The sequence below is a fragment of the Papio anubis genome, chromosome 20, assembly GCF_008728515.1.
Source record: "Papio anubis isolate 15944 chromosome 20, Panubis1.0, whole genome shotgun sequence".
Lineage (NCBI taxonomy): Eukaryota > Metazoa > Chordata > Mammalia > Primates > Cercopithecidae > Papio > Papio anubis.
This window is the reverse complement of record NC_044995.1, coordinates 36,878,630-36,905,276: the sequence shown is the minus strand read 5'-3', so window position 1 is coordinate 36,905,276 and position 26,647 is coordinate 36,878,630. Positions and strand designations below refer to the sequence as shown.

At 52.4% G+C, this 26,647-nt stretch overlaps 1 protein-coding gene across 1 annotated transcript in view; it reads right to left on the bottom strand.

The window, feature by feature from the left end:
• Nucleotides 1–1,870: 1,870 nt before the first annotated feature.
• NOTCH3 (notch receptor 3) overlaps nt 1,871–26,647 on the bottom strand; it is a 41,955-nt gene continuing 17,178 nt past the window's right edge. Inside the window, 21 exon segments of the mRNA XM_031659050.1 lie at nt 1,871–4,548; nt 5,301–5,398; nt 8,514–8,661; nt 8,932–9,236; nt 10,382–10,544; nt 13,568–13,652; nt 13,814–14,036; nt 14,155–14,309; nt 16,462–16,555; nt 16,558–16,741; nt 16,743–16,776; nt 20,226–20,791; nt 21,534–21,652; nt 21,736–21,993; nt 22,074–22,206; nt 22,784–22,968; nt 23,395–23,542; nt 23,692–23,893; nt 24,326–24,402; nt 24,405–24,477; nt 24,479–24,551. Of these exon segments, the coding sequence (XP_031514910.1) occupies nt 3,496–4,548; nt 5,301–5,398; nt 8,514–8,661; nt 8,932–9,236; nt 10,382–10,544; nt 13,568–13,652; nt 13,814–14,036; nt 14,155–14,309; nt 16,462–16,555; nt 16,558–16,741; nt 16,743–16,776; nt 20,226–20,791; nt 21,534–21,652; nt 21,736–21,993; nt 22,074–22,206; nt 22,784–22,968; nt 23,395–23,542; nt 23,692–23,893; nt 24,326–24,402; nt 24,405–24,477; nt 24,479–24,551 (4,376 nt within the window). The 3' untranslated portion in view covers nt 1,871–3,495.

Sequence of the window (26,647 nt, the reverse complement as noted above, 5' to 3'; positions counted from 1 at the left end):
ACACTCTTCTTCAATATTCTGTTGACATAAAGCCAAGGTTGCATGATAGAGTGGACAAAGTGGGTAGGGAGAATGATTTTCTCCGCATTTGTACAGCACTTGGGAAGAAGAATACCCAAACTTGCTTAAGCTCCAACAGATATTTTATTTTTTATTCCCAATAATCTACTTATGCATAAAGCTAGATGGACTCCTCTTGGACCAATGATTCCAGTGCAAGGAATTTATTCACAAGATCATTCCAGAAAGCTCTAGTAGGATTGAGGAAAAGTAGGTTGCTGCTGTGGGCAACTGGGGCTTAATGCCAAAGAACATCCGTTGGAAGACTCTGTGCATCATATCCATGAATTCCCCCAGAGAGTGGTGACGAAGCTGGGGTATTTATCCACCATCTCTCATTCATCCCTCATATGTTGAGGGTTGCTCCTGCCCCACACAAGAGGAAGTCCCCAGGTGGAGAGTCTCAGGTGTTCGCAGTCAGATGCTGTAAGCAAGCACTAGAATGGTAAGTTCCAAGGGGATACAGGGGTGCGCCCCCCATATATCCCCCAACTAGCCTGAAATTCCATAAAAGCAGAGACTGGGCCTATATAATTCACCATGTTATTCTCAACAACTTGTCCGGGAGTTGGCACACAGTAGGTGCCCAATAAAGTTTAGAGGGTAAGGGAATAAACATAAAATAAAGTTGAGACAAACATAAAAGAGACTGTTTCATCTTCAAAGACTTAGTCTAAAGGGGGTGGGGAGGAGTAAACATTTATTAGAAGCTTCCACAAAATTCATGCTTCTGCAAACCTGATTGCCCCTAAATGTAGCACACCAGTAGTTCCAAAGAAAAGACTTTAAGACATGCTTTAAGAAAACAACAGGTGTGATTCTGCCTCCTATGTGACAATTGGCAGTATCTGGAGACATGTTATATTGGTTGTCACAACTGGGAAAGGGGTACTGCTGGTAGCTAATGGGTAGGGACCAGAGATGCTGTTAAATATCCTACATTGCACAGGACAGCTCCCCACAGCAAAGAATGATTTGTCCCCAAATGTCAATAATGCTGAAATTAAGAAACCTTAGGTTACAGAGTGGATACATGAACCAATTGGAGTAAACAGAAAAATCAACCACAAGGTCGAGTGCAGTGACTCATGCCTGTAATCTCGGCACTTTGGGAGGCCAAGGTGGACGGATCATCTGAGGTCAGGAGTTTGAGACCAGCCTGGCCAACATGGTGATATCCTGTCTCTACTAAAAATACAAACATTAGCCAGACATGGAAGCGGGCACCTGTAATCCCAGCTACTCAGGAGGCTGAGGCAGGAGAATTGCTTGAACCCAGGAGGCGGGGGTTGCAGTGAGCCGAGATTGTGCCATTGCACTCCAGCCTGGGTGATAAGAACAAGACTCTATCTCAAAAAAACAGGAAGAAAGTAAATAAAAGTAAAATACTAGAAGTTTCTCTCTCCCCTGGAAAGAGCAATATGGCACCTATTTTGATAACACAGAGAGAGGGCTGGAGCTGTGTGATGTAAGGAAGAGAGGTTGTACTGGGTGCCATGTGGAGGATGTAGATGAAACTGATGCCCAGAGAAAGTTGTAGAGATGAAGAGAAACTGAGCCATTGTTGACTACATTTGAACCACTAGATCAAATCTTCCCTGAAGTTGGTCCTTTTAATTTATATGAGCTAATAAACCCCTTTCTTGTTTAAGCCAGGAGGCTTTTGTGTCATTTGCAACCAGGAGCACTCCAACTGACAGAATCAACGAACACTAAATCCTATCCTCCTTTCCTGAAGACACCAGTGTAAACCGAACCTTGTCTTGGAGCATGATTGGTTGTGAGAAACAGAAACCCACCGAAGCTGGCACAAGTAAAGAAGTATTTCTTACATGGGTCCAAGGTTATCTCCAAAACCCAAAGGAGCATGAAGTAAAAGTGAAATTCATGTAGAACCATCATCAGACACTTAGCAAGCAATTAACAAATACCTGTTGATCTCAATGGAATGAACACTCATTTAACTGGAATTGAGACTGCATTGGGAGCTGAGAGAAACCTCCCAGCCCTCAAAGAGTCATTTGAGCTCTCATTTCTGATTCTCCCTGAATATTAGCTTCATTCTTCTGCCCTCTTTGCTCATCTGTTTGCCCACCACCTCGAATTGGCCACTGATATTTCTAAATCTAATTGTGACCTTAAGAGCTCCACCAACCGACCAGTTTCTTAGCCTCTCCATTAAAGAAGTTTCTTGAGCAAAAGAATCTGATTGGCTCAACTTAAGTCAGGTGACCACCACTGATCCAGTCGGTAGTCATCTGCCAAAAGAGGAAGCATAAGTAGACTGGCAAGTCAAATGTATTTACCCCAAGATGGGAGCTCAAGTTAGCGCTGGGTGGGGGAGATAGAAGTCCCACTGCCACCACTCCCCACCTTACCTAGACACAGACCAACAACACTGAGTGTTAACTATTCCTTTATTAGGTGGTGAGGGGAGTGGGGGCTGTACAATGCAGGGTTTGGGAATTCAGCTACACAGGGATCGTGACCAGAAGCCATATTACAAAAATAGCCTAAAAATACTTATATTCTGCCATGAGGCTGGGCCAGGGGATTACCAGGAAGAGGAAGTACCACTCAGGCAGCTCCTCCTCTTCTTGTAGTCCCACATTTACAGGGAGACAAAGGAATGCACACATCTCCCCTGGCTCCCATTTCCCACCAGCAGCCCCCTAGTTCCCAAAGGGAGGTGGCCAAGGGTGGGGCTGGGGCAGAGGGAGTTGGCAGTGGGCCCTTCCCCAGCAAGGCTATGGAACACGTCCCATCTGGAATGCAGTGAAGTGAGGGAGGTGGGGTGGGGAGGAGGCTCCCAACTCTCCCCCAACCCCTGGCCCCAGTGGGTGTGCCCAAGGGTGCCTCCTTGGTACATACCTGGGTCGTGTACTCGGTACATGGATCCCAGTCATGCCTGTATACTAGGTACACAGAATCCAGCTTGGCCGAAATGGGCCCACAGACTCAGCCCCACGGGGGCACTGGGGGGTTCCCAGGGGGAGGGAGCATCTCCATATATATATTTTGTAAAAAATAATAATAATAAGTTTGTTTAAATGAATTTGTTTCTATACAAAATGTAAAAAAAAAAAAAAAGAAAAAGAAAAATAATAATAATTCATTCATGTCAGAATGTAAGGAAATGAGAGGCCAGAAGGAGAGAGAAAAGAATGAAGGAAGAGAGAAGTGGGGAGGAAGGAGATCCCAGACTCTTCACAAGACTGAGAGGGCGGGTGGTAGCCCCTACCCATTATAAATAAAGGAAGACTGAAGCCCTGGGCTGATGACCTATCTTGGTCACACTGCAAGGCAAGGATGCAGGAGGGCTGGTGAAGAGAGAAGAAGTTGAAAAAGACTAAAAGGAAGGAAGAGACAGAGAAAGAAAGGAGGCAGGACAGGGGTCTCTTTAGCACCCCCAAGATCTAAGAACTGACGAGCATCTCAGGCCAACACTTGCCTCTTGGGAGTGACTTCCGGCTGGGGCCCCAGCTGGGTCTGGGCCTGAGCAAGGGAGCTGGGAACAGACAAGGGAAGTGGCTGGGCAGGCAGTGCCCCAGTGGCGGTGGCCATGGCCCCGGTGGCAGTGGCTGGGCTGGGCGTGGATTCGGACCAGTCTGAGAGGGAGGGTGGTGAGGGGCTGGCCCAGTGCTCAGGGGATTCAGGGGATGGGGTCAGGTAAGGGTGCTCACTGGGAACCCGCAGGAAGCGGGCCTTTGGGGGGCTGCTGTGTGCCCCAGCCGCCGGGTACTCCTCGCCATGTCCTGGGACTGCCAGGTAAGGCGGGGGCCGCTCCTGTGGGGAGACGGGGGTCCCTGGGTTGAGCAGCTGGGGTCCCGGAGCCAGTGGCAGCAGGAATGAGGGGCCTGGCGGGGCAGGTGGGGGCAGCCGGGCCCAGTCGAGGGGGACAGCCACAGGGTTCAGCAGGCCCAGGCTGAGTACACATCCTCCAGGGGGCTGGCGACCTAGACCCGCCCGGCCTGGGCCACCAAGCTGTGCCAGAGACACTGCAGTGGCAGTGGCAGCTGCATAGGGCCCCTCAAGGGGGAAGCCACCAGGGGAAGCAGGGGGCCCACCGAAAGGCCGCGGGGAGTCCAGCGAGTCCACGGGCGACAGTGTGACCGAGCTGTCAGCCAGGGGGCCCGGGCAGGCCAGCGTCAGCTTCTTGCCCCGCCCCCGGGGCCCCTGCGGCCCCAGCCCCGCCTTCCCAGGGGGCCTCCTGCTCTTCTTGGACCCCGACTGTGTCGCTTTGAGGCCGGGGAGGAAGGCCCCTGGAGGACAGAGCAGAGGCCCCAGGCCGTGGGTACCAGGGGGGCTGCGGGGCCCACTGGGTTGATCCAGCAAGCGCACGATGTCCTGGTGCAGTCTCTCCTGGGCTACATCCCTCGGCAGCCTGTCCAAGTGGTCGGTGATCTCACGGTTGGCAAAGTGGTCCAACAGCAGCTTGGCAGCCTCGTAGCTGCCCTCGCGGGCGGCCAGGAACAGAGGGGTCTCTTCCTGGGGGGCCAGAACCCACAGAGGTCAGCAAAACCCCGGCTAAGAGTAGCAAAGTCTTCCAGCCTCTTGGGGGAGCCCGAGAGCTATGAGTTTGCACACTGGAGCTTGACAGACCTGGCTGGGTTAAATCCCGGCTGCGCTGGGGGAGCCTGGACAAAGTTCTTTCCTCTAAACCACATTCATCCATCACCTACTAAGTGCCAGGGGTCAAGGCCAGGACTGGGTGAGTTAAGCGAGGTACTCACCTTAGGCATAACCTTTTTTTTTTTTTTTTTTTTTTTTTGACAGAGTCTCGCTGTGTCGCCCAGGCTGGAGGGCAGTGGTGCCATCTCGGTTCACTGCAACCTCAGCCTTCCGGGTTCAAGCGATTCTCCTCCGTCAGCCTCCTGAGCAGCCGGGATTACAGGTGTGCACCACCACGCCCAGCTAATTTTTGTATTTTTAGTAGAGACAGGGGTTTACTACGTTGGCCAGGCTGTCTCGAACTCCTGACCTCAAGTATTCCACCCATCTCGACCTCCCAAAGTGCTGGGATTATAGGCGTGAACCACCACACCCAGCCATTAGGCACAAAATTTAAGGGACCACCAAAAACTTTAGTTACTAAAGTAAATTATATTTTAATGCAATGTTTGGGGTTTTGTTTTGTTTTATTTTGTTTTTTGAGACAGAGTCTCACTCTGATGCCCAGGCTGCAGTGCAGTGGCGCTGTGCCAGTGCTGACCCCTGGTGGACCAAGGGCTGGGGCTCACCTTGCTATCCTGCATGTCCTTATTGGCTCCATTTTTGAGCAGGGCCAAAGTGGCTTCCACGTTGTTCACAGCTGCAGCCCAGTGTAAGGCTGATTTCCCTGGAGGAAGAAGGGGAGAGAGGTCAGGACCAGGCTCCTCTCCCGGGGCCCCCATGTCAGGAAAGCAGAAATTGTCTAGAATGTGGCCTAGGGGTAGAGGAGGCAGGCTCGCCATGAATATCCAAGTACTTGTGTCTGGATCCATGTATGTGCAAATCTGCAAAATGACTCTTTCTGTGCAATGGGGAAGTACTCTGTGTGTGTGTGTGTGTGTGTGCGCGCGCACGTGTGCGCACGTGTATGACTGTCTATACACAGGGGGTGCTGTGTGGACCTCCTTCAGTTGAACCTAGGGTTGTGATGTCCAGTACAGTAGCCAGTCACATATGGTTCTTATTTATCCATTTATTTATTTTTGAAGCAGTGTCTTGTTCTGTCACCCAGGCTGGAGTCCATTGGCACAATCTTAGTTCACTGCAACCTCCACCTTCTGGGCTCAAGCAATTTTCCCTCCTCAGCCTCCCTACTACAGGCATGTACCACTATGCCCAGCTAATTTTTTGTATTTTTGATAGAGATAGAGTTCCACTATGTGGAACCATATTTGAGCCCAAACTGGTCTCAAACTCCTAACCTCAAGTGATCCACCAGCCTTGGCCTCCCAAAGTGCTGGGATTACAGGCATGAGCCACTGTGCCCAACCTACATGTGGTTCTTTAGATTTAAATCTAATAAAATAGGTGCCAGGACCATTCGATGGGGAAAGAATGGTCTTCTCAACTAATGGTGCTGGAACAACTGAATATTCACATCCAAAGAATGAAGTTGGACCCCTACCTCACACTTTATACAAAAATTCACTCAAAATGGATCAGAAACCTAAATATAAGAGCTCCAACTATATAACTAAACATCTAGAAGAAAACATAAAGAGTAAATCTTCATGACCTTGAATTAGGCCAAGATTCTTAGATGTGACACCAAAACCACAAATAACAACTACAAAATAGATAAATTGGACATGATCAAAATTGAAACTTCTGGCCAGGCACAGTGGCTCACGCCTGTAATCTCAACACTTTGGGAGGCCAAGGTGGGAGTATTGCTTAAGGCCAGGAGTTTGAGATCAGCCTGGGCAACAAAGTAAGACCCCATCTCCACAAAAAATTTGAGAATTACCCAGGTGTGCTGGCACACACCTGTAATACCAGCTACTCAGGAGGGTGGGATGGGAGGATCACTTGAGCCTGGGAGTTTGAGGCTGCAGTGAGCCATAATCACACCACTGAACTCCAGCCTGAGTGACAGAGTGATACCCTATCTCTAAAAATTAAAAAAAAAAAAAAAAAAAGGTCCATCAGTACAATGGAGTACTATTCAGCTGAACTATGCTTCAACATGGGTGAACCTGGAGAACATAATGCTAACTGAAAAAAAGGCAGACAAAAATGACCACATATCATATGATTACATTTATATGAAATGTCCGGAACAGGCAAATCCATGGAGACAAAAAGCAAATCACTGGTTGCACAGGGTTGGACAGATGAGGGGCTTGGAAGATGATGGCCAAGTGGTGAGAATTTCTTTTTCAGGTGATGAAATGTTCTAAAATTGATTGTGGTAATAGTTGTATGACTCTGATTATACTAAGAGCCATTGAATTGTACACTTTAAATGGGTGAATTGTATGGCATGTGAATCATATCTCAATAAAGCTGTTTTTTTTTTTTGTTTTTTTTTTGTTTTTTTTGAGATGGAGTCTCGCTCTGTTGCCCAGGCTGGAGTGCAGTGGCTGGATCTCAGCTCACTGCAAGCTCCGCCTCCCGGGTTTACAACATTCTCCTGCCTCAGCCTCCCGAGTAGCTGGGACTACAGGCGCCCACCACCTCGCCCGGCTAGTTTTTTGTATATTTTAGTAGAGACGGGGTTTCACCGGGTTAGCCAGGATGGTCTCGATCTCCTGACCTGGTGATCCGCCCGTCTCGGCCTCCCAAAGTGCTGGGATTATAGGCTTGAGCCACCGCGCCCGGCTGGTTTTTGTTTTTTTTTTTAAAGGCTGGGCACGGTGGCTTATGCCTGTAACCCCAGCACTTTGGGAGGCCAAGGCAGGCGGATCACCTGAGGTCAGGAGTTTGAGGCCAGCCTGGCCAACATTGCGAAACCCCGTCTCTACTAAAAATACAAAAAAAATAGCCAGGCATGGTGGCGGGCGCCTCTAGTCCCAGACACTTGGGAGTCTGAGACAGGAGAATCACTGGAACCCAGGTAGTGGAGGTGGCTGTGAGCCAAGATCACACCATTGCACTCCAGCCTAGGCAATAAGAGCGAGAATCTTATCCCCAAAAAAAAAAAAAAAAAAAAAGAGCAACACAAGGAGAAAAAGAATTAAATGAACTAAAACATTTAGTTCTTCATTTGCCCCAGCAACATTTCAAGTCACCACATGTGGCCAGTGGCTACCATATCGGACAGTGCAGAGAATAATTCCATCATCACAGAAAGTCCTATTGGCCAGCCCTGCCCTGAAGCCATGGTTCTCAACCAGGAGAAACTCCCCGACCCCGGCCCCCAGGGCATTTGGCAATGTCTGGAGACTTTTTTTTTTTTTTTTTTTTTAGACAGAGTCTGTCCCCCAAGCTGGAGTGCAGTGGCACAATCATGGCTCACAGCCTCAACCTCCTGGGCTCAAATGACCTTCCCACCTCAGTGTTCCGAGTAGTTAGGGCCACAGGTATGCACCACCGCACGTGGCTAATCTTTTAAAAACTTTTTGTAGAACCCACTATGTTGCCCAGTCTGGTCTCAAACTCCTGGCCTCAAGCCATCCTCCTGCCTCTGCCTCCCAGTGTTGGGATCACGGGCATGAGCCACCACACATGGCCAGATGTGCACGTTTATTATAATAACTTCCAGCAGGTGGAAGTAGAGTGTGTCTGTCTAACAAAGCAGGTGAAAATGAAGTGTCCAGGGGAAAGGCACCTTTTCCTAATCCCTGAGGCACCCTAAGGACTAGTGGTGACCCTGCATGACCCTGCAGGCTTCATGAAGCCTGGTTATGTGTGCATCAGCTTCAGTGATTGGGTCTCAACATGGGTATGAGTTTGCACCAACATGACCCTCGGGGCCCAGGTGACACTAACCCAGCCTAGACTTGATTCCTCTGCCAACCTACCAAGCTCATCCACAGCATTGACGTCGGCATGGCTGGCGATAAGCTCTTCCACCATGCCCTCTACTGCCAGGCGGGCCGCCAGGATCAGTGCCGTTGAGCCATCCGCCATGCGGGCATCCAAGTCGGTAGAGCGGTTTCGGATGAGAATCTAGGACAGAGTGGATGCAGCAGGAGGAGTCATGGCAGGAACAGAGGAATCAAGAACACTCCTAAGTCCCATGAAGTCTCCAACCCCCACACCCCAACCCCTGAAATTGGTGAGGTTCAGAGAGCAGCTGCTTGACAGCTACTGTACTCCCATATATCCCCATTTTCCAAATGAGAAAAAATGAGCTCTGAAAGGCAGAACTGGGGCTCAAATCCAGGTAAGTCTAAAGCCTGCCCCAGCTCCGAAGTCCAGAGGGTGTGCCTGTCTCACCTGGAAGACACCCTGGGCATCGGCTGTGACAGCTGTGTGCAGGGGAGTGCGGCCTGAGTGGTCCTGGGCATTGGTGTCTGCCCCAGCATCCAGCAGCCGCTTGGCCGCGTCAGCACGGGCATAACGGGCAGCCAGGTGCAAAGCAGTCTCGCCAGTACGGTCAGTCCGTGCCCCGAGCTGAGCCCCCTGGCAGATTAGGTCGGAGATGATGCTAGCTGATGTGTCATCTGCCTCATCCTCTTCAGTTGGCATCGGCTCCAGGGTCCCCCCACAGAAGGAAGCCAGCATTAGTGGGGTGAAGCCATCTGCGGGGACAGGAGTGTGTCGGCAGGAAGGTAAACACAGGGCCTTTTCCAGGAAATGTTATCAAGGGCACCCCATTAGGAGCTAATAGGACACATGGAAGAATGTGGATTGGCAGATCCTCCTGTCTGCACACCCACACCCAGGATGAGGATTCGTGGGCATGTGATTTATCACAGAATGACTCGTAGGGTGCGGAACACAGGACAAGGGACTCTTGGAGTCAAGCAAGTGTGCAACCTCCAGTAAATTCCCAAAGGGTTATTCCACCCTGATCCTGCACAGGCACTCTGGAACATGCATTGTACTCCAGAGTTCTAATCCAGTTCAAGGTAAAGAAACTATCCCCCTCATACCATGCATCCACTGGTTAGGAGCTGCCCCTTTCTGCCAATTCATTTCAGTATTTTAAAAGGAAAAAAAAAAAAGAGCTGCCCCCAGGGACATAAAATCCCAGGCACTTCAGGCCCCAGTAGCCAGAGGGACTTCAAAAGAGAGCCACAAGTACAGGCCATTTGGAGCAAAAGTGAAATGAAGCTAAGGCAGGAATGCCCTGAAACATAGCAAAGATGGATCTGAGAGGATCAAACAACATAGACTGCTACACTGCACACACTGTACACAAGCACTTGTCCTCGTTTTTCTTAGGGAGCCACTTGCATCCAGTTCTCCATTCTCAAGTCCTGGGTAGAGACACACCTCCCCACTGCCCCTCCTACCCTCGACCGCTCAAGGGCAGGTAAGGGAATCAGGCTTGGTCAATTTGCATATTCCAGCCCCCTGGTCATACTGATTGGCTCAAGGATGAGCATGTGACCCTAGTCTGTCCAATCAGAATGCATCCTGAGACTTCTGCTGGCACATTAGGAAGATTTCATAAGATTGGAGTCAAAGGGTAGAGAGGGGAAAAATGAGTCCTGGATCCAAATGTGCCACTTTTAGTTACCTGAGTCAATAAATCCCTTGTTTTACTTAAGCTAGCTTGAGTTGGACCTTTGTCACTTCCAACCAAGAGTGTTGCTGAACACACACCCTTCACAGAAGCTTACAGACTCCACCAGTTCTTCCCAAAACACAGACTCAGAAATAACCTCTTCCAGGTAGGATGGGTGAGGGGCATCCCTTTGGGAGGGGCACTGTCACTGACCTGGGCCACGCACATTGACATCCATGCCATCGGCATCTGCGTCGCCCTGTGGTGGTGTCAGCGCCATGGCTGGTGCCACGCGGATGTCAGCAGCAACCAGATGGTGTTGAGTCCACTGACGGCAATCCACAGCCTCCTCAGCCCCCATGCCCAGCTCCTCTACCTGGAGGGGCAGGCACCCGGAATCTCAGATCTCACCCTTTGGTGCTGGGGAGAGCCGCTGCTAGGGATGGGGCTGAGCATTCCTACAGGTTTCTCTTTAGGAGATACACACAGAGCCCTGGGAAATCATTTACCATCTGCTTGGTTTTTTGTTTGTTTGTTTGTTTTTGAGGCAGAGTCTCTCTCTGTCTCCCAGGCTGGAGTGCAGTGGCATGATCTCGGCTCACTGCAACCTCCGCCTCCAGGGTTCAAGTGATTCTCCTGCCTCAGCCTCTGGAGTAGCTGGGATTACAGGCACATGCCACCGTGTCCGGCTAATTTTTTGTATTTTTAGTAGAGACGGGGTTTCACCATGTTGGCCAGACTGGTCTCGAACTCCTGACCTCAAGTGATCCGCCCCTCTTGGCCTCCCAAAGTGCTGGGATTAACAGGAAATCAATGTGTGCCACAGCCCAGGATGCTAATAAAAGGAAGACACAAGATTTCTTTTTTTTTTTTTTTGTCTTTTTAAGTAATAAATGGCTTTAGTTATTTATGTATATATATTTTTAGAGACTGAGTCTCACTGTGTCACTCAGGCTGGAGTGCAGTGGTGCAATCATACCTCACTGCAGCCTCAACTTCCCGGTCTCAAATGATCCTCCCACCTCAGCAGCCCAAGTAGCCGGCACTATAAGCACACAGTATAAGCAGCTTGGGATAGTATCTGATCTAGGTTCAAGTTCCAACCCCGCCCCTTAGTAGATGGAAGTCTCTGGGCAAATCACATTAAAGCTCTGAGCTTCTCATTAGCAAAATCAGGATGACGCAGTCATTCCACCATGCTAAGATACCACCACAATTACATTGGGCCACCCTTTTAATACCTCTGATACCTGCTTTGGGATGGGAAAGCAGAAAGAAAAGTCTGGGCTGGGCGCAGTGGCTCACGCCTGTAATCTCAGCACTTTGGGAGGCCGAGGCGGGCGGATCACAAGGTCAGGAGATCGAGACTATCCTGGCTAATACGGTGAAACCCCATCTCTACTAAAAATACAAAAAAAAATTTGCTGGGTGTGGTGGCAGGTGCCTGTAGTCCCAGCTACTTGGGAGGCTGAGGCAGGAGAACGGCATGAACCCGGGAGGCGGAACTTGCAGTGAGCCGAGATCGCGCCACTGCACTCCAGCCAGAGCGACAGAGCAAGATTCCGTCTGAAAGAAAGAAAAGAAAGAAAGAAAGAACGAAAAGAAAGAAAGAGAGAAAGAGAGAAAAGTCTGGGTTGAGCAATTTTTTTTATCTGTCCACTGTAATAGATGCCTCCATTTCACAACATTAAAATATGGACAGAAGAAGGGAGTTTGTAAATTGAAGTATATGTCAATAGCTACTTTATAGGGTCCTCAAAGAGATGAAATAAGATGTTTCATGTGCATTAGAGACATTCAGTCGGTGCCTCAGTAATGCTAGCAAGGGTCTGTATGGACTGAATTGTGCCCCTTCTAAAAATCATACACTGGCCAGGCACGGTGGTTCACGCCTGTAATCCCAACACTTTGGGAGGCCGAGGCGGGCAGATCACTTGAGGTCAGGAGTTTGAGACCAACCTGGCCAACATGGTGAAACCCCGTCTCTACTAAAAATACTAAAATTAGCCGGGCATGGTAGAACATGCCTATAATCCCAGCTACTCGGGAGGCTGAGGCAGGAGAATCGCTTGAATCTGGAAGGTGGAGGCTGCAGTGAGCCAAGATCACGCCACTGCACTCCAGCCTCAGCAACAGAGTGAGACCTGGTCTCAAAAAAATAAAAATAAAAATAAAAATCATACTCTAAAACCCTAAATCATATATAAAACTTCCATGTGCCTGCATTTGGAGATACGACTTTTTTTTTTAGACAGAGTCTTGCTCTGTTACCCAGGCTGGAGTGCAGTGGTGCAATCACAGCTCACTGCAGCCTCCAACTCCTGGACTCAAGCAATCCTTCTGCCTCAGCCTCCCAAGTAGCTGAAATTACAGGTGCAAGCCACCAAGCCTGGTGAGACAGGGCCTTTGAGGGGGTAATTAAGGTTATATGAGGTTATAAATGTGGGACCCTAATCCAATAGGGCAGGTATCCTTACAAGAAGAGGATGGGGTGCCAGATCTCTCTCTCTCTCTCTCTCTCTCTTTCCTCTGTGTACACAGAGGAAAGGCCATGTGAGGCTACAGTGAGAAGGCAGCCATCTGCAAGCCAGGAAGAGAGCCCTCATCAGGAACCAACCCTGATGGCACCTTTTGGGCTTAGACTTCCAACCTCCAGAACCGTGAAAAAACAAATTTCTATAGTTTGAGTCACCCATGCTGCAGTTTTTTTTGTTTTTTTTTTTTTGAGACGGAGTTTTGCTCTTGTCGCCCAGTCTGGAGTGCCGGGTTCAAGGGACTCTCCTGCCTCAGCCTCCCAAGTAGCTGGGATTACAGGCACCCACCACCATGCCCAGCTAATCTTTTGTATTTTTAGTAGAGATGGGGTTTCACCATTTTGGTCAGGCTGGTCTCGAACTCCTGACCTCAGGTGATCCACCTCTGTGGGATTTTTTAATGGCAGCCACAGCTGACTCATACTGAACCGAGGGGCATGACTGCATGAAATGGTGCTTAGAACTGGCTCAGAGCACTTCCAGGCTAATCCCATGCTGGACAAAATAGGAACTGACAGAGATAAGGCAGACTCACTCTCTGGGATTGGGGGACACCTCCAAAAAGACTGCAGGCTGGCCAGGATGCAGGATCCTGGCTGGGGAGGGGCAGGACGGAGTGAAAGATTTTCCACCTGCCCAGAGGGACCCTTGGGGCCCCAGTGGCAAATCTCCTCCTCCCTCTGAGGTCACAGAACCACACTAAGAAGAAAACAGCATTGCAAAGCTGTGACTATTCTCTGGAGCTAGGGAGGTGGGGACAGCGGTGACATCCCCTGATTACACCCATCATCCATTGGGGACCCCACCCAGCACCCTGAGGGGAGGGGCCAGAGGAGGGGGCAAAGCTCAGAAGAGGGGGCAGTACCTTCAGCCGCTTGGCCTCTGGGCACTCTGTGTCCATCCAGTCTGTGGCCACCTCCCCCATCAGGCTCTCACCCTTGGCCATGTTCCTGGCAGACAATGGGAAGAGGGGATGTGAGAGGGGACACTAGAGGTGTCCAGCTGGGAAGGAGGATTTGAGGTGGGGTCAGAGGTATGAGTCAGGTCAAGGCGGGGTCCAGGGCTCACAAGGTCCCCGTAGTCAGGGACAGGGAGTGAGCAGGGTTCTCACTTCATGCCCAGCGCATCTTGGCCCACAGGTTCCCGCCGGCCCTTGTGACCAGCGGCCACGTCCTTGTGCAGTGAGAAGCCCTCGGGGAACCAGAGGGTGCTGTGCTCGCGCTTGCGCCGAGCCACCATGACGCCCAGGACGAGGATGACCAGCAGCAAGACGGCACCCGCCACTAGCAGAGGCAGCAGCGGGACGCTGGGTTCTGGAGGCTCCAGCGGCTCCCCTAAGAGTAGGAAGCAAGGGGCGGGGCTTCAGTCGAGGGCGGGGCTTTGGCATCAGGGCGGGGCTTCGGCTGCCCCCAGCTTGGTCCCTGCCACCCCCTCCCCAAGACCGGGTCGCACCCCGCACGTCCCGCAGTGGGTACGGGAAGTCCAGGCGCTCCACTGCTGACAGCGCTCCCAGGTAGTCAGCAGCGCTCTGGGCATCGGGGAAGCAGTGATCATTCTCAGGCGACTGCAGGCAGAGCCGGTTGTCAATCTCCAGCATCACTACCGACCTGCGGGGACAGCAGGGAGGGACCAGAGGGTTCAAGAATTGCCTGATGCACCCCCTGGCACCAAGTCCCACCTTCCCTCCCCAGCGCCTGGCTCTTCATCCACAGGTTTCCATGACCCACCTGCAACCACCTGGCATCCAACCCCACTGCACCCCCAAAACGTGTCTTGCTGTGGTCAGCAGTCCCCCCCAGAGCCGTGAATCCAGTGGATATTGTTTTTTGGTGTTGCACCCAGGCTGGAGTGCAGTGGCGCTATCTGGGCTCACTGCAACTTCCCCTCCTGGATTCAAGCGATTCCCCTGCCTCAGCCTCCTGAGAAGCTGGGATTACAGGCATGCGCCACCACGCCCAGCTAATTTTTTTGTATTTTTAGAAGAGATGGGGTTTTACCATGTTGGCAAGGCTGGTGTTGAACTCCTGACCTCAGGTGATCCTCCTGCCTTGGCCTCCCAAACTGCTGGGATTACAGGTGTGAGCCGCCATGCCCAGCCTGTTTTTTTTGTTCATTTGTTCTGTTTTGTTTTGTTTTTTGAGACAGTCTCACTCTGTCGCCCAGATTGGAGCACAGTGGTAAAATCACAGCTCACTGTAGCCTTGACCTCCCGGCCTCAAGCAATCTTTCCACCTCATTCTCCCAAAGAGCTGGGATCACAGGCATGTGCCACCATACCTGGTTAATTTTTTTTTTTTTTTTTTGGTGTGGGGCGTGGGGGGATACAGACTGGATCTCACTATGTTGCCCAGGCTAGTCTTGAACTCCTAGGCTCAAGCAATCCTCCCACCTCAGCCTCCCCAAAGTGCTGGGTTTACAGGCCTGGGCCACTACGCCCAGCTAATGGACATTGTTTGTTTTTTGTTTTTTGTTTTTGAGACGAAGTCTTGCTCTGTCGCCAGGCTGGAGTGCAGTGGCGCAATCTCAGCTCACTGCAACCTCCGACTCCCTGGTTCAAGTGATTCTCTGCCTCAGCCTCCCAAGTAGCTGGAATTACAGGCAGGTGCTACCATGCCCAGCTAATTTTTGTATTTTTAGTAGAGATGGGGTTTCACCGTGTTGGCCAGGGCATTGTTGTTTGTTTGTTAGTTTGTGTGTTTTTTGTTTTTTGAGACAGAGTTTCACTCTTCTTGCCCAGGCTGGAGTGCAATAATGCGATCTCGGCTCACCACAACCTCTGCCTCCCGGGTTCAGGCGATTCTCCTGCCTCAGTCTCTTGAGTAGCTGGGATTACAGGCATGCGCCACCACGCCCCAGTAATTTTGTATTTTTAGTATACACAGGGTTTCTCCATGTTGGTCAGGCTGGTCTCTGCGAGCCCGGCGAGTGGGAGGATGCGAGGTCAGGAGATGAGACATCCACAGCTAACAAGGTGAAACCCGTCTCTACTAAAAATACAAACAAAAAACTAACTTGAGGCGTGGTGGGGCCTCTTGGTCCCAACAAAGGAGGAAACTTCAAAAGGAGGCAGAAAATAATGAACTCCAGGAGAAGCAGCTACAAATGTGAGCTGAGATCCAGCCACTGCCTCCAGCCCCAGCAACTGGAAACAACACTCTGTCTCAAAAAAAAAAGAGATAGGTGTCTTGCTATGTTGCTTGAACTAGATTTTGAATTCCTGAATGCTTGTTGATCCTCAAGTAGCTGGGACTACAGATAAACACCATTGTGCCCGGCTTTATCTTCCATGTCTTTAAGAAGAAGAAAATTAGCCCAGCGTGGTGGCGGGTGCCAGTAATCCCAGTTACTCTGGAGGCTAAGGCAGAGGATTGCTTGAACGCGGGAGGCAGAGGTTGCAGTGGGCAGACAGCCTGGGAAGTGACAGAGAGAGACTCCGTCTCAAAAAAAAAAAAAAAAAGAAAAGAAAAAAGAAAAAAAAAAAACGAAGAGAAAAACCCTACACATGTCTTTAGCCAGTCTGCCAAGCCATTTAGCAACCTGCCTCCCCAGGAGCCAGCGCTAGACCTGGGCAGGCAATTCTACCCCAAAAGCACTAGCTCCATCTGGAGGCATTTTTTGCTGGTCACAGCCAGGAGGCGGTGCTCCTGACATCTGGTGGTAAAGGCATTAAGTGAAATGAAACACACAAGACCTGGATCAACCGCATCTCTCCTCTCCCAGGCCACGGCCACGGCGGCTCTTCCAGGTGGGATCACTCACCCGATCACCTCGGGGGCCAGCTCCTGGGCCGGGTTGGGCGGGACTGGGCGGTGATAGGGGAAGACCATAGCCTGGCCGTCACCAGCGTCCAGGCAGAGCGCCTTAGTCTTGCCAGGATGGCTGGAAGTCGCTGCAGAAAGTCGGCGCTGGAACGCAGTAGCTCCTCCGGTGGCAGCAGCACTGTGAGCACCAGCACGCCGCGGGCCAGCAGGGCCGGCACCTCGCTGGCGCAATCCAGCCCATCCCAGCCGCACTCCTCCGTGTTGCAGCCCTGAGTGCATGTGGCCGTCAGCAAAGTGAGTCCTGCGCCCAGTACTTCATTACACCCGGGCTGGTGGGAAGGTGGGAGCAGAGGCAGCGGGATCAGGGGTCAGAAGAGAGGATCCACCTCCATGCATTCACACCATAGAGCACAAAGACTCCAGACAAGGCTTGTACAGGGGACTGGAATGTACGGACCCATGTCAGGCTTTCTGCAAATCTTGTCTTTCACTGGACAAAGTTTTTACATTTTGTTTGTTTTTGTTTTTGTTTATTTGTTTTTGGGGCTGAGTCTTGCTCTGTCATGAGCGTATGCAGTTAACATGATCTCTCGGCTCACTGCAGCCTCCACCTCCCTGGTTCCAGCAATTCTCCCACCTCAGCCTCCCAAGTAACTGGGATTACCGGCATGCACCACCACACCCGTCTAATTTTTGTATTTTTAGCAGAGACAGGGTTTTACCATGCTGGTCAGGCTGCTGTTGAACTCCTGACCTCAGGTAATCCACCTGCCTCGGCCTCCCAAAGTGCTGGGATTACAGGCATAAGCCACCGTGCCTGGCCCTTGATAATTTTTTTTTAATTGATTGATTGAAATGAGGTCTTGCTCTGTTGCCCAGGCTGGAGTGCAGTGGTGTGATCATAGCTCTCTGGAGTCTCAAACTCCTGGACCCAAATGATCCTTCCTCCTCAGTCTCCCAAGTGGCTGGGACTACAAGCCCACACCACACTCTGGGCCTCACTGGCTAACTATTAATTAATCAGTAAATACTGGCCAGGTGCAGTGGCTCACGCCTGTAATCCCAAGCACTTTGGGAGGCCGAGATGGGCGGATCACGAGGTCAGGAGATCGAGACCATCCTGACTAACACGGTGAAACCCCGTCTCTACTAAAAATACAAAACTTAGCCGGGCATGGTGGCGGGCGCCTGTAGTCCCAGCTACACGGGAGGCTGAGGCAGGAGAATGGCGTGAACCCGGGAGGCGGAGCTTACAGTGAGCTGAGATCCGGCCACTGCACCCCAGCCTGGGCAACTAAGCGAGACTCCGTCTCAAAAAAAAAAAAAAAAATCAGTAGATACTAACTGACTGACTGCCATGTGTTGAGCACTGCTGCGGGCACAAGAATAAGGTCCAGCCACAATTCCTGGCCCACGTGCAGCTAGCATTTCACTGGGTGAAGACAGACAGTAAGGGAGATACATGAGCCAAATATACAGCATCTCTATTACTCATCAATAAAATAAAAATACAGGCTGGGTGCGGTGGCTCATGCCTGTAATTCCAGCACTTTGGGAGGCCGAGGTGTACGGATCACCTGAGGTCACAAGTTCTAGGTCAGCCTGGCCAACATGGTGAAACCCCATCTCTACTACAAATACAAAAATTAGTCGGGCGTGGTGGCTGGTGCCTGTAATCCCAGCTACTCAGGAAGCTGAGGCAGGAGAATAGCTTGAACCCAGGAGGTGGAGGTTGCAGTGAGCCAAGATCACACCACTGTACTCCAGCCTGGGCAATGGGAGAGAAATCCTGTCTCAAAAAAAAAAAAAAAAAAATATATATATATATATATATATATATATATACACACACACACACACACACACATGAGAACATGCACACACATAGTGCTGGATGGAATTAAATGCTAAGAAGGAAAATAAAGCAGAGGAAGGGCTGGGGGTGATCAGGGAGGTGCTCACTGAGAAGGTACCACCATTTCAGCAAAGACTTGAAGGAGGTGAGAGAGGAACCATGTGGGGGAAGGGAACAGCCAGGCAGTAGGAACAGCTTGTGCAAAGGCCCTGATGTGGGATCAAGCCTGGGGTATCTGCGGAACAGCTGAGAGGCCAGGGTGGCTGGAGCAGAGTGACTGGGGGGGAAGCAGAGAAGTTGGGGATATAGAGATTAATGAGGTGGAGGGTTCCAAGCGGACAGAGAGGTACACAGAGGAACAGAAGGGGCAGGGTGTAGGAATGGACAGATGGACTGCCTAGGACAGACAGAGAGAGGGGCAGAAGAGGGGCAGAGACAGTCAGGGGCAGGCACAAAACAGATAGACAGCCATATAGAGGAGCAAAAAGATTGCATGGATGGACAGATTCAGCCCAAGGATGGACAAGCAGGGGTGCAGCATACACAGAGGAATAAAAGGAATTTTCTTTTATTTTTTATTTATTTATTTATTTATTTATTTATTTATTTATTTATTTATTTTTTGGTGAGACGGAGATTTACTCTTGTTGCCCAGGCTGGAGTGCAATGGCATGATCTCAGTGATTCTCTTGCCTCGGCCTCCCAAGTAGCTGGGATTACAGGCATGTGCCATCACGCCCGGCTAATTTTGTATTTTTAGTAGAGATGGGGTTTCACCGTGTTGCCCAGGCTGATCTCGAACTCCTGACCTCAGGTGATTTGCCCACCTCTGCCTCCCAAATGCTGGGATTACAGGCGTAAGCCACTGTGCTCGGCTGATAAAAATTCTTAAGTCCAGGTCACGTGGCTCAGGCCCCTTAATCCCAACGCCGAGGCTATTTCCGGGTGGATGGCTTTGAGCTCCAGGTGTTAAAAGATAACCCTATGACAACTCCTGATGAAACCTAAAAGCACAGGTGATTACCCGGTGCTGTAAGCTCCACCTGTGGTCCAGCTCCTCGGGGAGGCTGAGGTGTGAGTTACCCAGGCCAGGAGGTAGAGGTTGCAGTGAGGCTGGGGTTCCGCGTCCTGCACTCCAGCCTGGGCCACAGAGCAAGACTCTGTCAAAAAAAAAAAAAAAAAAAAAGTGCCAGAGTCACGGTGGCTCCACGCCTGTAATTCCAGCACTTTGGGAGGCAGTAGTGGATCACGAGGTTAGGAGTTAAGAACCAACCTGGCCAATATGGTGAAACCCTGTCTCTAAGCCAAAATGCAAAAAGCAACCAGGTGGTGGGCACCTGTAGTCCCAGCTGCCCGGGCTGGGAGCCTAGAGTCAGCAGACAGGAGGCCGGAGCTTGCCAGAGTGGCGGAGGTGGGTCCCTAACACTCCAAGCCACAGAGCAAAAGGCAGGACTCAGTCTCAAAAAAAAAAAAAAAAGGAATTGACTGCCAGGCGGGCAAACCAGCCTGTAATCTCAGCTATTTCAGAGGCTGAGGCAAGAGAATCACTTGAACCTGGGAGGCAGAGGTTGCAGTGAACCGAGATCGCGAAACTGCACTCCAGCCTGGGCCACAGAGCAAGACTCCGTCTTGCGGGGGGGAAAAAAAAGAAATTCTTGGATGGAGAAAAGGGCAGACAAACGGGGCAGAGAAGTGCATACGCAGATAGAAACAAGAACAAGATAGGCAGGACACATGGATGAACAGACAGACGGACAGACACATGGGACACAATGATGGGCAGATAGGGTGCACAGAGAAACAGACGGGGCAAGTGGGTGGGCAGGTAGAAAGAGAGGCAGGGCCCATGGACAGACAGACTGGGATGGATGCATAGACAGATGGATCGATCGGGTGGATGGGCTCACTTGCAAGTGCGCTCGCGGCCACCGGCGTGGCAGTCGAAGTTGTCGTAGAGGCAGGCGGGCGAGCTGCAGGCGGGGTCGCAGCGGCTGTTGTTGAAGAGGCGCCAGCACTGTAGCGCCTCGCACTGCCGCCAGGGGTCGCCCACGCTCAGCGAGCAGTCGCCGCCGTCCCAGCCGCAGCCCGGGCTGTTGCACTCGCGGTCGCAGCGCTGGTCCCCGCGCTTGGCCTGGCAGGCGGCGCGCGGGCACCGCGGCTCCTCCGAGACCTCGGGTGCCACGGCAGGCGCCTCGCAGCGCGGCCCGGTCCAACCCTGCGCGCAAGCGCAGCGGAAGAAGGGCGCGAGCGGCGCAGGGCGGCAGGAGCCCCCGTGGAGACAGGGGGCGGCCGCGCAGCTGGCGTTGCTGGCCCCCGGCGGCGACCCCGAGAAGCTGCGGCAGGAGGGCCCCGACAACCCTGGGGGGCAGGCGCAGCGCGGTCCGCGGGGCGTCTGCTGGCATGGGACGCCCACCGGGCACTGCAGCTCCCGACAGAAGCGCGCCACCCGCTCGCAACGCGGACCCCAGAACGGCTGGGGGTCAGGTTTGGGGAGGGAGGGAAAAAAGTGAAGGAGGGGAGAGGAAGGAAGGAGGAGAAGAAATAGAGGAGTGGCGAAAAGAAGAGTCAAGGGGAGAGAGGGGGAAGAGAAGAGGTCAAGATTAAGGAAGGTTGAGACCCGCCCCCCACAACCTCCCCATGTCCCACCCAACCTCTCCCCTTTCCACAACGGAGACCCCACCTGGCAGACACGCCCCGCCACCCCGGGAGGCCACGCCCCCTAATTACCAGCCTCACCCCCTTTTCCCTTCAAACCTCCAGGAAATGTCGGGGGCGGGGGTTTATTTCTTTGTTTTTTGAGACACAGTATCACTGTGTCACCAGGCTGGAGTGCAATGGCGTGATCTCGGCTCACTGCAACCTCTGCCTCCCACGTTCAAGCGATTCTCCTGCCTCAGCCTCCCGAGTAGCTGGGATTACAGGCGGTTGCCACTACACCCGGCTAATTTTTGTATTTTTGGTAGAGACAGGGTTTCACCATGTTGCCCAGGCTGGTCTCGAACTCCTGGCCTCAAGTGATCTTCCCGCCTAGGCCTCCCAAAGTGCTGGGATTACAGGTATGAGCTACCACACCCGTTAGAAATGTCAGCATTTTCCAGAAACTCCCTTCCCTTCGAAGTTTCCCCTAAAGCCACATCCTCCTCCTAGATGCCACCCCCCACTACTCCAGAGCCCACGCCCCTGCCCCGCCTCCAAAGGCCGCCACCCACACCTACCTGGGCACAGTGACAGGTGAAGGTCAGCCCACCCCCAGGACCTGGGCTAGGACGGCACTGGCCTCCATGCTGGCATGGCTGAGACTCACAGGGAGACAGGACAGTCTGACAGCGAGGACCTGAGCAAGCAGGAGCATGTAGATCAACCACAGTGGGGGAATAACAGGCCGAGTCCCAGGCCAGCCCCTTCTCCAATGCTTACCTGAGAAGCCAGCATGACAAAGACAACGGAAACCGCCGCCTGGGTCCTGCAGGCAGTCCCGGGTGTGTGCCGCGTGGCAGGCACCTGAGCGACACTCATTGATGTCTGCCTCGCAGCGCAAACCAGTGTATCCTGGGGGACAGGTGCAGCGGAAACCACCCACCAGGTCCACACAGGTGCCATTGTGTAGGCACCGGGGCCCTGAGTCCAAGGGTGGGCCTGGGCCACAGTCATCCTCATTAATCTCGCAGAGCACGCCTGGGGGAAGAAACAGGGGGTGGTCAGGAGGGAATGAAGACAGCCTCCCATCCTGTCCCCCAACTCTGGCCCTGGCATACCCAGCGTTCCCGGGGGACAGGAGCAGAGATAGCGGGCCACGAGGTCAATGCATGAACCCCCATGCTGGCAGGGCTGGGAGGCACATTCGTCCACGTCGTCCTCACAGTTCTCACCATTGTAGCCAGGAAGACACTTCAGTGGGGCAAGAGAGGGACCCACTCATCTTAGCGTGACACAGACACAACTGGACATACCCACGAAGGCACAAAGAATCCCAGCACGAAAGGACACACACGGATGTCCAGCGCACTACCAGTAGGTAATCCCAGAACTTTGGGAGGCCGAGGTGGGCACATCACCTGAGGTCAGGAGTTCAAGACCAGCCTGGCCAACATGGTGAAACCCCGTCTCTATGAAAACTACAAAAATGAGCTGGGCGTGGTGGTGGGTGCCTGTATTCCCAGCTATACGAGAGGCTGAGGCAGGAAAATCACCTGAACCCGGGAGACAGAGGTTGCAGTGAGCCGAGATTGTGCCACTGCATTACGGTCTGGGCCACAGAGTGAGGCCCTGTCTCAAAAAACAAACAAACAAACACCCCAGATCTACCCAGAGTGACACCCACAGATATACCAAGATTCACAAAAGCAAAAACTCAGACACATCTAGAGACATACACACACCAAGTCACAGATGCAGAGAAACGTGTGCCCAGACACACCCAAGCATGCCCACCCTCTCTTCCCTCTCCTGGGGAGCGCCCCCTTACCTCACACATGTAGCCCCCCATATAGCCACGGCACCTCCCCCCATGCTGGCAGGGCTGGGCCAAGCAAGGGTCCACCTCCTGCTCACAGTGGCTACCAGTACGGCCCTCTGGGCACACGCAGTAGTGGGAGCTGTCTTCATCCACACACTGCCCACCCGCCTGACACAGCTGCTCCAGCCGCACCCCTGCAAAGAGGAGAGTGGCACAGGAACAGAGGTAACCCCATACATCCCCCTTCTGCCTCCATCACACACATCTTCCAACATCCTTGCTAGAATGGGTCCACAGGATCGCACCCACACTCCATCAGGTTGTCACACATCCTTCCAGCAGGCAAGGTCTCATCACTGACACACACACACATGCCTTCCACACTCACAGCAGCTCGGTCACACCCTGTAGCACATATACCATCCCTGCTGTCTCACAGTGACAGACACACACACCATCCCAGCCAGTTGTCACATGCTCACACACCCACACCACTCAGTCACACACCCCATCATGCCGCATAAGCTCTGTGGCACCCCCATTCGACTCACACTAGCAGGAAGTACGTGCAAGAGCCCCCTCCTGAGGCCCCACAGCCCCGCCCGCGTGCTCCCACTCACCGATCTGGGCTGCAGCCTCCCTGCAGGGCAGGCTTCGGATGTCACAGAGACGTCCGCTCCATCCCGGGGGACAAAGGCAATAGGCCCCAGTCTGGACGCAGCGACCCCCGTTTTGACAAGGCTGGCGGCTGCACCAATCCACCAGCGTCTGGAGAGGAAGCACTCAGAGTCAGTACTGGGGGGTAGGGGGTAGTCTGGGAGAAACTTGGCTTCTCCAAGTTTCTCCAAGGAGGGATCCTTCTCCCTCCTAGGATCCCAGGCAGGCTCCTCCCCCAGGTCCCCAGTAACTCCACCCACCTGGCACTGCGGGCCCGTGAAGCTCTGGGGGCAGGTGCAGCGGAAGCCAGGGTGGGCGGCGCTGCAGACGCCCCCGTGTAGGCAGGGCCGCGAGAGGCAAGGGTCTGCCTCATGTTGGCAGTGGGCTCCTGTGTAGCCGGGACTGCACAGGCAGCTGAACGAGTTCACACCGTCCACGCAGGTCCCGCCATTGAAACAGGAGCTGGAGCAGAAGGAGTGGGAGGGAGAATCAGGCTCCGCTCCCTCACAGGCCCCGCCCTCCTTCCCGAGTCCCGCTGGAAGCGCTGAGTTCCACCGGTAGCACTGGGGACGTCACACTCCCTGACCCTTATCTCCGAAAGAAGCTGCAGCCCCAGCAGAAGCCAACCAAGTCCCTTAGCCCCAATTCACCAGGGACTTCAGCCCTAAGCTGACAGCCACCTGGAGGCCATGCCCTCTCAGGCACCAGAGACTCCAAGGTGACCTCCAAACAGACGCCCTGCTCCTTCCCTGGCCCTGCCCCATTAGTCATCACAGTCCGCAGTGGGTATCAAGCTGAGGACTCCCCCTAGTCCTTGCTGTCCCCACTTCGTCCCAGGTCCCAGGCCCCATGCCAAGTCAGAGTCCCTGCGCTCCAAACAGAGGCCCCGCCCACCTGGGGCTGCAGTCGGGCAGGTCCTGTTCACAGTGGAAGCCTCCGTAGCCCGGCGGGCAGGTGCAGGTGAAGGGGCTATTGCGTGATGAGTGGTGCAGGTGCCTGGAGGCATGAGGTTGCTCAGGCACTCGTCCGCGTCCAGGCATCGTGGGCAGTGAGCCAGGGAGGCAGGAGCAGGAAAAGGAGCCCACGCCGTCTTGGCACGAGCCAGCGTTCAGGCATGGGTCTGCGGACAGGAGGAAGGCAGTCTGGTCGCCTACTTTGCCCCCATTAGTCCAGTCTGACTGGGATATGCCTTGGATTGAGAAGAATTCAGGAGGAGGCCGGGCGCAGTGGCTCGAGCCTGTAATCCCAGCACTTTAGAGCCAGAGACAGAAGTAGGATCTAAGATCAGAAAAATGAGACCATCCCACAAGCTATACGGTGGAAACCCGTCTCTGCTAAAAATACAAAAAGTCTTGAAGCTGACGTGAAGGCGCCTATGAATCCTTCAGGAGGCTAGAGGCAAGGAGAATAAAGTAAACCGGGCCGGGCTGCAGTGAGCTGAGATCGACCCACACAAAACTCCAACCTGAAGTGACAGGCGAGATCCGTCTCAAAAAGAGCGGGCGTGGCTCAAACCTGTAATCCCAGCACTTTAAGGAGGCCGAGGCGAGAGCGGATCACCCAGTCAGGAGATCCAGAGACATCCCCAGCTAACATGGAGTGAAACCCGTCTCTACTAAAATACAAAAACTAACCCGGGCGTGGTGGCAGGCGCCTGATCCCAGCTACTGGAGGCTAGAGAGCAGAGAATGGCCTGAACCTGGAGCCAGGCTTGCAGTGAGCGAGATGGCACTCACTGCACTCCAGCCTGGGTGACACAATGAGACTCGTCTCAAAAGAGGTCAGGAAACCGGGTTCAGCTGGGATCAGTGCATTTTGATCAGAGGAATCTAAATCAAATCCCCTTCTGTGGCCTCGTCCTCAGCACATCTGAGAGCCTCACCTATGGCAAAGGGCAGGATGTAGGAGAACCAAGTATCGCGCTTTAGGCTGCCCGGGCAAATGCTTGCTGGTGTGCCTGATCTAATTCCTGTGCTTGGGACAGAGCTGGGACAGTGGCCGTCCAGCCACATGTGACTGCGGGTTCTTGAGTTGTGATAAATGGAGATGTGCTATAAATGTAAAGGATACAGGCTGGGGTTTTGGTTTTGAAGACATGGTATGAAAAAAAAAATAGGCTGGGCGTGGTGGCACACACTTGTAATCCCAACACTTTGGGAGGCCAAGGTGGGCAGATCACTTGAGCTCAGGAGTTCGAGACCAACCTGGGCAACATGGCAAGACCTCATTTCTATGAAAAATACAAAAATTAGCTGGGTGTGGTGGTGCACACCTGTAGTCCCAGTTACTGGGGAGGCTGAGATGGGAGGATCACTTGAGCCTGGGAGATCAAGGCTGCAGTGAGTCATGACCACACCACTGCACCCTAGTCCGGGTGACAGAGTGAGACCTTGTCTCCAAAAAATTAAAAAAAGGAAAAAATGTAAAATATCTCATTAACACTTTTTATACTGATTACATGTTGAAATGATATGTTAATATATTGGGTTAAATAAAATAGATTATATACATTTACTTTTATTATTGTGTTTGTTTGTTTTATTTTTGAGATGGAATTTTGCTCTTGTTGCCCAGGCTGGAGCACAATGACACAATCTCAGCTCACCACAACCTCCCGCTTCCTGGGTTCAAGTGATTCTCCTGCCTCAGCCTTCTGAGTAGCTGGGATTACAGGCATGCGCCACCATGCGGGGCCCAATTTTTGTATTTTGGCCAGAGGCGGGGTTTCTCCATGTTGGTCAGGCTGGTCTTGAATTTCCTGACCTCCACAGGTGATCCACCTGTCAACCTCCCCTGCTGGGATTGAAGCGTGAAACCACCACACCCAGCCCGGTCTCCCCATTTAATAGAAATTAAATTTAAATATATTAAATTTGGCCAGGCACAGTGGCAGCAGTTTGAGAGGCCAAGGCAGGAGGGTGGTTTGAGGCCAGGAGTTTGATACCGGCCTAGACAACGTAGCGAGACCCCATATCTACAAAATTAAAATAAAAATATTAGCTAGGCATGGTAGTGAGTGCCTGTAATCCTAGCTACTCAGAAGGTTAAGACAGGAGGATTGCCTCGGCCCAGGAGTTTGAGACTGCACTGAGCCAAAATCGCACCACTGCACTCCAGCCAGGGTGACAGAGCCTCACTCTGAATAAATAAATAAATAAATAAATAAATAAATAAATAAATAAATAATATTAAATTTAATATCTCCAGTTTGTGTTT